This window comes from Gallinula chloropus, assembly GCF_964237585.1.
Source record: "Gallinula chloropus genome assembly, chromosome: 22".
NCBI lineage: Eukaryota > Metazoa > Chordata > Aves > Gruiformes > Rallidae > Gallinula > Gallinula chloropus.
In genome coordinates, this window is record NC_140107.1 from 2,648,740 (window position 1) to 2,662,447 (window position 13,708).

Sequence of the window (13,708 nt, forward strand, 5' to 3'; positions counted from 1 at the left end):
TTATTGACCTTGAAACATTTTTTTTTTTAATCAAATAGCAACTAGTGACACTTTAGTAAAATCTTAAATCAACAAGCATCTCCTGGTGGCTCCAGCTTCATAGCAAATGCAGGCAAAACAGGGAATCTACAGAAGAGACCTTTATTATTCATAAATGAAGCCTGCCAAAACCTTCCCAAAATAGCATTCAAAGACCCTTTTAAGGTCATGGATCCTGAACAAAGCCAGAAGAGCACAAAAAAGGCTGAGGAAAGTCCAAGAAAGAGGCTTCCCAAAGGAGAGGCTTTCCAAGTCAGTATTTCATCTACAGCTACGTACCAGGGCAGCTCCGCTTCTTCGCAAGGAACCCCTCTCCGAGATATCATATCGCAGCAGCACTTTTCTGGTTCTTTGCCAATTCCAAGAGAGGAGTCTCAGGAGAAGACTGGACATCAGAAGCAACCTAAGCCCTCCTCTTTCGAGCATACTCCCCACGTTTCGCAGCTTCAGCAGCACGCACTGTCACCAGCATTTATGTCTCCTGGGAAACCAGAGCATGTCCTTGAAGGTCCCACATGGCAGCTAGTTGATCCAGTAAGACCAGGTCCCTCTGGCTCTTTTTCATCACCCGGGCTTCACTCTCACCACGGCCAGCTCTTACCTTCCCATTCACCGATCATTCCTGGAGAGGACATGCCGTCCGTTCAAAAGGTCTATATCCCTCGCCCTTCGCAGGTTTCCTTAAAACAAGCTGAGGAAGTGCACAAGAAGGAAAAGAAACCTCAGAAGCCAGGCAAATACATTTGCCAGTACTGCAGCAGGCCTTGTGCGAAGCCAAGTGTGCTCCAGAAACATATCAGGTCACACACGGGTGAGAGGCCGTACCCTTGCATTCCATGTGGCTTTTCTTTTAAGACTAAGAGCAATTTGTATAAACATAGGAAATCTCATGCTCATCGGATAAAAGCTGGGCTGGCCTCAGGGATTGGAGCGGAGATGTATCCATCAAGTTTGGAAATGGAAAGGATTGGTGGGGAGGACTTTGAAGAGCCAACGGAAGGAGAAAGCACAGATTCAGAGGAGGAAACGGGTACAATGTCGGGCCATTCGGTCGAGCTCTCACCCAGGCAGAAGCACACCTTGTTATCCAGTAGTTTGCTGAGTGGAGGGAGCCAAGGCTCCAGCCACGACCGGTATTCATTGTCTCATTCCAGTATGTCCCAGTCTCTTGAGGACAGCACCCAGTTCGTGGAGCCATCGTCAGACCACGCCCTGAGCCATAAATCTGAAGATACCCACACTATAAAGCAGAAGCTTGCACTTCGCTTAAGCGAACGGAAGAAGGTCATAGATGAACACGCCTTCTTGAGCCCCGGGAGCAAAGGGAGTACTGAGTCAGGCTACTTCTCCAGGTCAGAAAGTGCAGAGCAGCAGATCAGCCCACCAAACACCAATGCAAAATCTTATGCAGAAATTATTTTGGGGAAATGTGGTAGAATTGGGCAAAGGACTGCAGCGTTAGCTGCAAACACAAGCCAGGGGTTTCCACACCTGTCTACTGAAGAGAAACCCAGTATGGTACCCTTATCTGTGCCTAGAACACAGGTTATTGAACACATCACTAAGCTAATTACGATTAATGAAGCTGTTGTAGATACCAGTGAAATAGATAGCGTTAAGCCTAGAAGAAGCTCTTTGTCTAGGCGTAGCAGCATTGAATCCCCAAAGTCTGGTGTATATAGAGAACCGTTTCAGTTTGATATCAAGTCTGGTTCCAGTAGCCAGTTGGATGCATCCAAAGTGTTGACATCCCATGGTGAAAAAATTAAGCCTGAACAATCATTGTTGTCACTTCAGCAATCCCACAGTGCCACAGAGACAGTGCCTCTCCTAAGAAGCCACTCAATGCCTTCTGCTGCATGCACTATAAGCTCCCCACACACCTTTAGAGGTAGCTATTCATTCGACGATCGCATCATGGAGCCTGAAGTCTTAAGCCGCAGTCAAGCATTTTCTTCCCATCCTCGAATGCTAAAACGACAACCAGCTATTGAGCTACCTTTGGGAGTCGAATACGTCTCGGAGGAGGTTAGCTCTGCAAACAAAGAAACTGTCTCCAAACCTCCTGAGGAGCCTGAAACCAAGGAAAGCGATCTTACCAAAAAGTCACGGAAGGGCCCGAAAGTCAAAGGGTTCATGTACGAGTGTAACATATGTGGTGCTCGGTATAAGAAAAGGGACAATTATGAAGCCCATAAGAAATACTACTGTTCAGAACTGCAGCTCTCCAAGCCTCGTTCTTCCACCTCTCATACCTCTTCAGAGACTGAGAAAAGCGTTGCGGAGCCTGAGACGTGGCCCCAGATGATGCATTACAAGCTGGGAAGCAGTTTGGAACTCACCCCGCTCCGAAAAAGACGAAAGGAAAAGAGTCTCGGGGATGATGAGGAGCCTCCAGCTTTCGAGCTGTCTGAGACTCCCTCCTCCAGTACTGGGCCAGGGACTCAGTTTGCAAACCCAGCATCATCTGATGTGGCTTTAAACCTAACCCGTGAATCCATTAAGTCACCAGCAGATCCAGGTAAATCCGCACCTTCTGATGTCAGTGCTAGCTTTCATTCCAGGAATACAAAGGTGACTTCAAGTGCAGAGGGTAAAGAGAGAAGGACAACCTCAAAGGAGATCTCTGTCATCCAGCATACGAGCTCCTTTGAGAAGTCTGATTCTATAGAGCAGGCGAGCAGCTTGGAAGAAGAGAAACCCATGTCACAGTACTCATCTCAGCCCACACCCCAACACAGCCGACCGCCTCACTCCCTGCAGCCCAAGCTGGTACGCCAGCCCAACATCCAGGTCCCAGAGATTCTGGTCACAGAAGAGCCTGACAGACCAGAAACGGAGCCAGAGCCTCCTCCAAAAGAGCCAGAGAAAACAGAGGAATTTCAGTGGCCACAGAGGAGCCAGACCCTTTCTCAGCTCCCAGCAGAGAAACTCCCACCAAAAAAGAAGAGGCTGCGGCTGGCAGAAATGGCTCAGTCCTCTGGAGAGTCCAGTTTTGAATCAGTGTCTCTCACCCGAAGCCCAAGTCAGGAAAGCAGCATATCCCATGGCTCCAGCCACTCCGTGTCATTTGATCGTGAAGATCACAGCAAGTCAGAGTCGACCAGCCAGCCCTCTGAATCCCACCCAAAGCCTCCTGGCATTGGCTCACACATGTTGATGGTACCAAGCCACCATCATCATTCCAGGGAAATGCGGAGATCTGCTTCTGAGCAGACACCGAATGTATCCCATCCTTCCCAGATGTCGGAGACCCGCAGTAAATCATTTGACTACGGGAGCTTGTCATCCACTCCTGCTTCAACCCCTGGCCCCTCAGCTTCCTCAGCTCCACAGGAGAGAAGGAAATGCTTTCTAGTTAGACAAGCATCCCTCACGAGACACCCAGAGCATGAGCCCGACTCAGCCCCCACAGGGCGGCCAGAGACAGAAGATCCAATTCCTTCATCAAGTAAATCTCCTTCAACAAGTTTACCCCATCAGCCAACATCTTCACCCCCTTTACCATCCTCTTCTCATGGTACTTACTCAAGTGAAAAGAGCCAGCCAAAAGACAGCCCTCCCCCAGCATACACCCAGCCGTACACAGAAGCTCTGCAAGTGTTCCATCACCCCCTGCCACAGCTAACGCTGCATGAAAAGCAGTTCATGGCCCCCCAAGTATCTATTTTTCCTTACCAGCATCTCCTGCCACAGCCAGGGCAGTCTGCAGAGCTCTTCACTGCACACACCATGGCTGACATCCTCTCTGCTCAGTTCACCATGCCTCAGATTCCTCCTTCCATATTTCAGAGCCCACCACTGCCTCTCCCACAAACGCTTATCCACCCAGGCCCACTTCATATTGCTCCCCCATTGATGTCTCACCCTGTCGAGGTGCCATTCAGGCAGCATTCTTCCTTCCTGCCGGTGCCCTACCCTGGCTCCTCCCCAATCCCTTCAGCCTTTTTTCTGCCTCTTCAGTCTCAGTTTGCTCTCCAGTTGCCAGGTGAAGCTGGTGGACATTTGCCACAGATCAAATCTGGTTTATTCCCAGAAGCAGCGACCTCCAGTCTTTCCCCTTGCACAGAATACAGCTCGGACAGTAGGTTGCATCCTTTGACCTGCACAACAAGTCCTTCAGTGTCTGTATCCGCGTCTCAGCTCATCGTTCCTACGCGGTCAGACCCAATGGTGTCACTTGTTGTCCCCGTTCGCATACAGACAAATATGCCATCCTATGGGAGTGCGATGTACACGACGCTTTCCCAGATCCTGGTCACCCAATCGCAGTGCAGTTCCTCTTCCATCATTCTCCCAAAATTCGATGATCGTCAGCCCAAGGGTACCCTGGTCTGTAGCGCTGATGTTCACGGACTGGGCTTTGATCTGGCACAGATGATCACAGAGGATCAAAGAAGCATTTTCCAGAGCCCTTATCTGAGAGTGCCCTTACCCTTACCAGAACGAAAAGGCTATATGCCACTCTCCTCCCCATCAGACAGTGTCCTTGGACTGGAAGGAGGCCCATCAACAGTCAGTGGAAGCAAAAGGATGCTCTCTCCAGCTGGTAGTTTGGAGCTGACAATGGAAACACAACAGCAGAAGAGAGTGAAAGAGGAAGAAGTGTCAGAAGCAGAGGAGAAGTTGGAAGTGGTGAAGCCTCCCAGTGCAATAGAGGAAGGGAAAAAGCAGGATAAGTCTCACTTTCTTGCAGAAAGCCAAGGCAGGGTCGAGGTTGAGACACCACCTAGTTTGTCCTTAGAGCAGTCAGAGCCAAAGGAAATCCCAAGTACTTTGCAGCAAGCTGTATCCCATCCAGGTTCTCCAAGTTTTGAGGCACTGGAAGAGTATAAGCAGCCAGCTGGAAAGCAGTTCCTCAGCAAGGCACCTTTGCAACCCGTGAAGAAAGAAGACTCCAAAGAATTGGCGGAGCCGTCTCCACCAAACCCTTCAAACCCTTCAAGCCCTGCACCTCTCTCCGAGGTCACTCCTAGTGCAATGAAGTCTCGAGAAGGTACAGACACAAAGAAGGTACTTCAGTTCCCCAGTCTCCACACAACCACTAATGTCAGTTGGTGCTATTTAAACTACATAAAGCCAAATCATATCCAGCAAGTTGATCGACGGTCTTCAGTATATGCCAGCTGGTGTATTAGCCTGTATAATCCCAACCTTCCGGGTATATCCACTAAGGCAGCCCTCTCCCTCCTGAGGTCCAAGCAGAAGGTGAGCAAGGAAACCTACACCATGGCTACTGCTCCACGTCCAGAGGCAGGCAGGCTTGTCCCGTCCAGCTCCAGGAAGCCAAAAATGACAGAGGTAATGCAATCCTATATATTTCTCCTCATCCATTTGGATACATGGGAAGAGGGGGACGAGGGCCGGGGAATTGCTATTCTTAGTTTAATAGGAGTTTATTCATCCCTCTCTCAGTTTGGTAAGCACTTGTTCTCGGTGAAACTTTTAGAATGAAGAAGCAAAGCCCACTGTAATTAAAACAAAGGAAAAGGCAAGCCTTCTGCAAGGCAAAATGCCATATTTCTGTTCTCCTTTCTACTTGCCTTGTAATCAAAAGAGCATGTAGGAATCACCACTGCACCATGAACTGCCACTGCTCAAGCACAAAGGATTAGACTTGATTTGCATTTGTCTTGATATTTCAAATAGCTTCATACCTATTTTTTTTCCTTTTTTTTCATTTTTCTTTAATAAATGCTGTTATAATTCCCATTTTGCATGTGATAAATGAAAAAGGATTTACCTTGGGGAAATGGGATTCTGTCTGGTTGTGCATCTACTGATCTCACATTAATGAACATGGAGAGGCATGCTTAAAAGTATTTAAAAAATATTAAAGGGAGATTTGCAAGTGTATTTAGGCCCTCAAAGAAGCTTGAAGGCATGCAGTGACATTTATAACAGTGCCTTGGTAGGTTAGTCTCATTATAACACCCATGTTGTTTGGTCATATCCTTGGCTAGTCTACCTTTTCTAGGTATCTAAGGATATTTTATACCTGGTCTTTAGAGTTAAGGGCAGCAAGGCAAAGAGCTTCCCATGTGTAGAGCTCACCAAAAGCATGGGCTATATAGGCACAGAAGTCTTTCAGATACTTCTGGTAGCTGCCTAGTGTTACGTATCTCATTTTGAGGCCAGACTTTTCCCCTCTTGGTTAATGCTGAACCATACAGATCCCTTTAATCCAGATCATGTTCATGTAGATTAGCAAACAGAATTGCTCTAAAGATTTTGCAATTTGATATTCATCTCAAGTCAATTTATATTGATGGATTATTCATTTTATTTCTGTATCATGAAATGAACTCTGAATATTAAATTTATCATAATCACTGCTGCAGCTGCTGCTTATAAACACATCTTAAAATACACAGTAGAGTCACTTTGAGTCAATAAATCTTTATTTCTATTCAGCATTTCCATCATTCTTCTGCAGAAATCCAAATGACAGGATTTCTAGGGACATGGGGCAGATAATTTATTACCCATGTGGTGCAATAACCACACTAAGGCTTGGTATTTGTGCAGCCTTTTTCAAAGGATTTTCCAAGGATTTTATCTGAGTGGTGTCGTACCATCCTTGATTTCATTCTCTAATAGAAGTGCCTGTGCTCCTCTGAGCTTTGCTCTTTGACATGGTGCTAAAATGCACACTGAGTGTGTGTTTCAGAACTAGGAGACCCTCATACCCTGAAGTCAAAGGTTAAGCTCTAGACAGAACTGGTTCTGCCCTTAGTCATCAAAAGACACATTTCACTGCTTGTGTTTGCCCAGAAGACTCAAAAGCCTTTTAGACAAAACCCTCTAAGCTGACTCATGCTGAAAGTTAAGGTTCTCATGGTACAATTTGAAAAAGTAAGAGTTTTTCCAACCAAATTCACCTAGAAAATGGTGTAGCCTAAATCTGACATTAATACCTGCTGCTTGAGGGAGTGCAGTGTGCAGAAATTATGCTAATTTCAGTGGAGATAAATTGACATCATGCCAAGCAGAGAAATAATTTTTGATTACATGATCAGTGGGAGTGAAATTCTCAGTTTAGTTTCTAATATATATATATATATATGACTGGCATGGATTAGGAAGTAGCCTTGCTGGTTACTCAGGAAGATGTGATTTCTAGGAGCTGCGTACCAGTAGCATCCGTCAAAGGTTGGAAGTTCAACCTTCAGTTCACTCTGCTTTACCTATTTCCTTTAAATATTTCCTTCTTTATGTAACTCTAAGTTGTCAGTCAACACAACAGCGATGTAAACCAGCTCTAATATTTTGTACAAGTATGCATGAAGCAAGCTACCAGCAAGCAGTAGTACTGTATATAATGTCTACGTACTTGGCTTGATTTTTAAATTCCCAGTGGGGTTTGCTGAGCAGAGCAATTCTGCAGTGACTGTAGGCTGCAGCGTGCATGTAGGGATGGCTAATTACACTGTATCGGGCTTGCACACTTTGTAAATTAAATGAGATTGTAAAAGGGGGATAGTAGTGACTGTATGATTTTTGGCTGTCTCTGGTGCCTTTCATCTGTCTGTGTTTTGTGCTTTCAAAAGTTGCAATAAATAAAACCTCATGCTACATCTAGAAAGTCAATTGTTTTGTATTCCTCAGTAAATAAGGATCCCAGCTGGGAAGGTTCAATGATATGAGCATGCAGCTCATATCAGGAGGTGAAATCATAACGGCCAAGGTTTAATTTTTGGAGATGCTCAGTGTGTCTCCTGCCATTGATTTCCTCCGAGCACAGACGTCTCCATGCCCAGAGACACCAGCTCGAGACTGTTCCTGCTGTTTAGTTGTTAAGTGGTTCCTGGCACAGTTGTGCCCTGGGCTGATAGCCCTCTCCCAAGGAACTCTGGCGCACACTTAGGGAGATAGGACAGCACAGGGACCATTCCCATGTGGCATCTAGGCAGGATATGTGGGTCTGGAGGTGGGCTAATCTGTGTGAGCTGTCCTGAGGGCAGCGAGCAGCCCCAGGAGTGTTTAACACTAGAGCTGAGCTCCTGAAATTACTGAGAACATTTAAAATGCTTGACTTTTTAGTGAGTTCATCCCTCCTGCTGCTGCTGCAAACCTGATGGTCAGATGAACGGTGTTCTGCTGTGGAGGCTGGGTTATATCCCACTGAATTTTGCATGTCTCAGTTTGAGCTACTTACACTTGGCTTCCCACATAACCATGAGAGACAAAGAGGCACCTCCTGGGTGATTCATCCCCCCTCAAGATAAGTGTCTAAGGTAGGGCAGCTGAATCACCCTTGAGAGCAGCCGCTCTTTCCAGTAACTGTGAAGAGTCAAGGCTGACCAGCTCTGCTTCACTTCTGCCAGTTCATTGGCAATGTTATGGCCAAAATTGCTCTGATAACCGTGGCCTCTCAAATGCTTTCAGTATGTTCCATAAATCATATATAAAGTGAGGATTTGGGTAGCTCAGTTGAACTTGAGAGGTATTATTGCACTTGTGTAAGGAGTAACCTGGGTGAAAGACAATCTGCTTTCCCCTTGCAGAGCTTCAGAGACCACCATGATTTGTGCTGGAGGTTGTAGCAGGGCAGCCTCCCACGATTTCATCCAGGTGTGGAGATGCCTACCCTGTATGGAGCTAGGGAGGAGGCAGCTGTAAGGTTTAGGTCCACCTGTTATTACAAAGAACTTTGCACATACTCAGTGAGATGTCAGTGCATGACTTAAACCTTGGTCTGAATCAAGGGTGACAAGTTCAACAATGAAAAAGCAAATTTTACCCTGGGAACATCTGGGGAGGTTGAGGATTATTTTCTCCCATTGGTTTTTGCAGCTTTCCCTGTACTGCACCCTTGGCAACAGGGGTTTGGGGAAAGGAAATCACCCAAGAGCCTCGACTGTCAAGTGATTTATATCAAGTTTAGATGGCTAAAGTCCAGATTTGTGTGGATGTGAGTGCATGTGGGGGAAACCCGGAGGTTGAGGTTAAATATGTGAATTCTACAGATGCCTCCTCTCTAGACCTTTGTAGAGACCTTAGAGGGTGGATTATCCAAGGACAGAGCAGTGGATTTGGGAACAGAAAGACCCATGGCTCCATCACATGCCCAGAGTGACCCCAGCCAAGACACTTCTCTTTATGCCTCAGTTTTCCAGTTGGCAAGAGAGCTGGATAATATTGAGCCCCATATGCAGGGGGGTGAATTAAAACCTTGTAGGCGGTCACAGTGACTATAACATAACCAGCAGGCCTCAAAGTCCAGAAGCAGAAGCCCTGTTTGTTAAGAGGATGTCCTAATTACTGCACTTAGCTGTCAGGAGCAGCGTGTGCAGCAGGTTGCTGGCTCTTTCTGAAGCTGTTTGGTCTGTGTCTGTCTTAGAGTGATTTTGTATGTAATCATTGATTGTTTTGCTCTTTTGGGGAGATAGGTTCATTTGCCTTCGCTCCTTTCTAATGAAGGTCGAAAAGATATAATTAGAGCTGAGAAGGAAGAGGATAAAAGAGGAAAAGCAGAAGAAGAGGCTCTTGTAACCAAAAGAGGGGAGCCAGTCAGGATCAAGATCTTTGAAGGAGGGTAAGTGTCTCATTCTATTTCTCTTTCTGTGTAACGGTTGTGTAGGAGTTACTGATACCGGTGATGGCAAGTCAGTGAAGGTGCTATGTGGAGGTGAGCAGAAGGCCAGATATAGTTGGATTTCAGCTTACTTTCCACATCTGCTGTAAAAACCTGGTCCTCAGGATCAGTAGATACTCAGGACTGCATTCTTTATTCTGATTTCTTTCTTTTCAAGTTATCTTTAAGTTAGCAAGCATCTCCTCCTCTTTTCTGAGCAAAGATGGCTGAAGAGCACCAATACATCTTGTAGCAGCCTCTGATGTGATGGAGGTGTTCTCCATGTCTTCTAAATCTTTGCAGAACCTTCTCCTGAAAATGATATTCCTAATGGTTGTTACAGTTATAAGGAGGATCTGGGGAGATCTTTTCTGATGCCTGGGTTTGGGGTGGGAGAGAAAAGAAGGATTGTGTTTATGTAATTCTGATCCCACCCAACCAAAGTAGCTCAAACCAGAATGGATGCAAGATGTAAATTTGGTGTATATTCTCAGCTCCAGGTAATTCAGAATACTCTTGAGTAATTAGCACTGGTCTAATGCTACTGTTTGTCTTTTCAAAAGTAAAAAAATCAGCTAGTAAGTAGTGTGTCTGTGGAATGCAGTTAAAGATCATGCTTCCTGCTTGTTCCAGGCTGGGCCAGGGAGATGTAAGCTATCCCTAGCAGGATTCATCAGTTGGGTGGTCTTGTTTTTTGTGTGTAAGAAAAAGGCTTTAATTAGTCAGTGGTTGTGTTTTTCTGCCATTACTGGTCAAAGTTTGCTTTTATTTAAAAACATTTCATTAGCAGGTGATCAAACTAGCTACCTGAGAGAGTAAAATAGGGCTTTGGGAAAGGAAACCTGCTCAGGACAGCTCACCTCTCACCCAGGCGTAGGCACCATGTGCACAGCTCAGGCATAGATACTAAAGAAGTGGCAACCTGCTAACGGTTATGACCTGAAGTGGTTCAGGGAGGGAGCCAGGGAATGGCAAAGCAGCAGAACAAGATGGATTTAGCTCATTGCCATCACCCTCCTGCAGCAGGTAGCACCCACAGGGCCGACCAGGCAATGGGGTTTATTGCCCAAAAGCCCATGAGAAGCCACCGTTCCCCTTGCTGGGCCCTCATGGAGCTGTGGCTGTTTCTGAGGGACTCTTGAGCTCCTTCCTAGACATCATTAACCAGCGTTAATTTGAATGAAAATCACCCTGCCCCTCGCAGAGCATCACCAAGGAGGGGGAGAGATGCGGGGGTGCTTGATGCTGGCTGCTCACAACTACCCCCACCAAACCAAGCTCCATCTCCACCTCCCTGCGCTCCCAGGGGGAGGCTGTCTGCATCTCCAAACCCAGCCCAACGGATGCAGAGTCACATTTTCTAAAGGACAGACACAAAATAAAGCAACTTTCCCAACATGTTCTGTAGAAGCCAGCATCAGGGAACACATTAGTCATCCTGAACGTATGCTGTGTTTTATTTTAAAGCTCCTGTAGCGCTGACTTAAGCCAGCCATCCTTCTGCATGTGAGACAGAGTAGAGTAGCTGATTAATGCCAAGCACAGGCACTGATGCAAAGCACCAGGTAATGGAAATGAATTTTCTATCTAAATTGGATGGCATATACACTGCTAACAGGTCAGGCAGGTCAGGCTGGTCGCCCCTCAGGGTGCTTGGTGCGTTCCTGGTGGTCTGTGCCTGGTTCCTGTGGGCTTTGTGATGCTGGATCGTTCAGCCTCAGAAGCCTTCAAGGGTATTTTCTTGTAGTGAAGGAACAAGCCTCTAGATGAAGCTGCAGGGTACCTGCTTTGTGCAAGACCCCTTTCCTGGCCATCTCCTCAAAATGTTTTACCAAAAGTGCATCCATTCCCAAGACATTATTTCACCATCTTCCCCCCCCCCCCCCCCAACAAAAATTTTCCTTCCTGTCTCATTCTTTCCCTTCTTTATTGGTTTCACATAATCTGCTGTTGGATAGATAGGGGGGGATGCAGTTGGTTTCAAATCTTTTGGAGCCATCCCATGCTTTGTTGTCTCAACCAAGGAGGGATATTATAAAGAAATTCCAGTATTACCACAAAAGGTGAACTTGCTGCAGTTCTTTTAACTCCTTCTTCAGTTTTTATTTCTTTAGAGCTCTTTCCTTTCTCACTGCCATTTTCAACACTTGTTTTTCCCTCTGGCTTCCCCAGTCCCATTGCTGGCTTTTCCCCATTGCTTGTTGCATGGCCCTGACCAGCTCTGCTACCTTCCCTGCTGCTGCCCAGCCTGCAGCCTGGAGTTGTATTTCTTGGCTTTCTGAGAAGACTAGAAAAGTCAGATTTTATACTTTCATCGTACCCACTGCCCATTTTTAAGGAACAAACTGATGTACATTTGGATGTACAAAGTGATGTACAAACTGGTTTTGGGACCAAGGCTCAGTAAATGCCATCTGTGGAGTGTGCTTGGGCTCAGATTCTTCCCTTATCACCCTTCCCATGAAGGATGTCATTGTCCCCTGTTGTGCCATCTCAGGATGTGGGACAGTGACCACTGGGGCTGTAAGTGCACCTGGGCAGTGGAGTTCTTCAGCTGTGAAGAGGACCCAAAGTCCCCTTTCTTGGGGCCCTCAGGAGGGATGTGTGCAGTTCTGCTTGACTTCTCCAGTTACCTGTAGACAGGCTGCACAGAGCTTTCCTTTGGGCCCCTGTTTAAAGAGCAAATTCCTTTTAGAGACCAAGTCAACATCATTCACATCATTCACACATAATTTCAGCAGTGACTTTCACTTCCAGATCTGAAATTTCCTAAGACTGGATCTACCTCCACTGCAACCAGCATTCACCCATGAGCAAACCCCATGCACTTGTTTCTAAAGGAGAGGGGAGTTGTTTAACATCCCCCACACAGACTGGGCGCTGCACAGTCTCATTGGCTTGTGTCTGGGAGAGCCATGTCATTAAGCATCCAGGGTAAAGTTTGGACTTCTGAAGGAGCTAATAAAAATATTCACTGGACTTGTCCTGAGGGATATTGTGGTGGTTTTAGGCAGTGAAAATGATCTTTGAAGGTCATGCTGGCCAGCACCACTTCAGGAGAAGTGCTGTGATTCCTTGGTAGCTCTGTGTCACCTTCATCAATCCACTCTAGTACTTTGGAGGCACCAGGTCCATTCTGAAATCTTACATCATGAAACTGTAGATTGGTATCGACCTGATTTGAGAGTGAGGTCTGTGATGGTATCATGGTCTTGTCGGGGAAATGTTGCCTGTTTACTGTGCATTAGCATTACCATGATGAAATCTGATAGTGGTTGGGTAGTTACAGTCAATATATGATCTTCTATTTCATAGCCAAGCCCTCTGTGCTTTAATGGGCCCCATCAGTTGGCTCATTGCACTAGTTGATTGCAACTAGTAGGGGCAGCAAAACCAATATAGAGAGGGTTAAGGACCATTCCCTGACATCCTCAAAGCAGCATCATGTAAAATTAATATTACATCAAAAGGAAAAACGTTCCAATCAATTTTTCTTCCCTCTTTATGGAACTTCTGGCTGCAACCTTCTGGTTGCAGATCCAAGTATCCTTGCATTCACACCTTAAAAAATACCTCCTCTTCACACCATCCCATGTGTGGGAATCCACAGGAGTGAGAAGAGCCCGTGGTGATGGTGTGTAGTGTGTCTCAGCATTAAGAGATGCTCGTAGAGCTGTTGTGACCCAGGCTGCTCTAGTCATCAATTTGGCCTGGCCCAGGTATGAATCTGAGTCCTTCACTCTTTGTCCTCCCCAGAAAGTGACACAGTTGCAGGTTCACTAGCCATGGGATGTGCTGAACTGGGGTTCTGGACCCCCCCCTTCAGCCTGAGCAAAACCCATACTGTCTAGTACAGCACAAGTAGTTGGGGGGGATGGTATGAGGCTTGGCCATTGCATGTCCTCAAGAGCACAGGGCTGGAGGGGTAGAGGCTGCTGCATTGTCCTGTCCTCTGTCTCTGAGCTATGGGGCTGCTTATGGGATTGTTGGCCAGTGGGAAGGAGGTGGAGATGTACATCTGCCTCCCTCAGCCTGTCCAGTGAGGGAGCCTGGGGGTTGAAGGAAACTGGAGAAGCCTTGGAACTGTTTTAT

At 46.5% G+C, this 13,708-nt stretch overlaps 1 protein-coding gene across 1 annotated transcript in view; it reads left to right on the top strand.

The window, feature by feature from the left end:
* Positions 1-207: 207 nt before the first annotated feature.
* The window catches only part of HIVEP3 (HIVEP zinc finger 3), a gene marked incomplete at both ends in the record, with an annotated part of 68,630 nt that continues 55,129 nt past the window's right edge, over positions 208-13,708 (top strand). Inside the window, 2 exons of the mRNA XM_084274403.1 lie at positions 208-5,340; positions 9,432-9,577. Coding sequence (XP_084130529.1) covers positions 208-5,340; positions 9,432-9,577 — 5,279 coding nt within the window. The remainder of the gene's footprint in view (positions 5,341-9,431; positions 9,578-13,708) is intronic.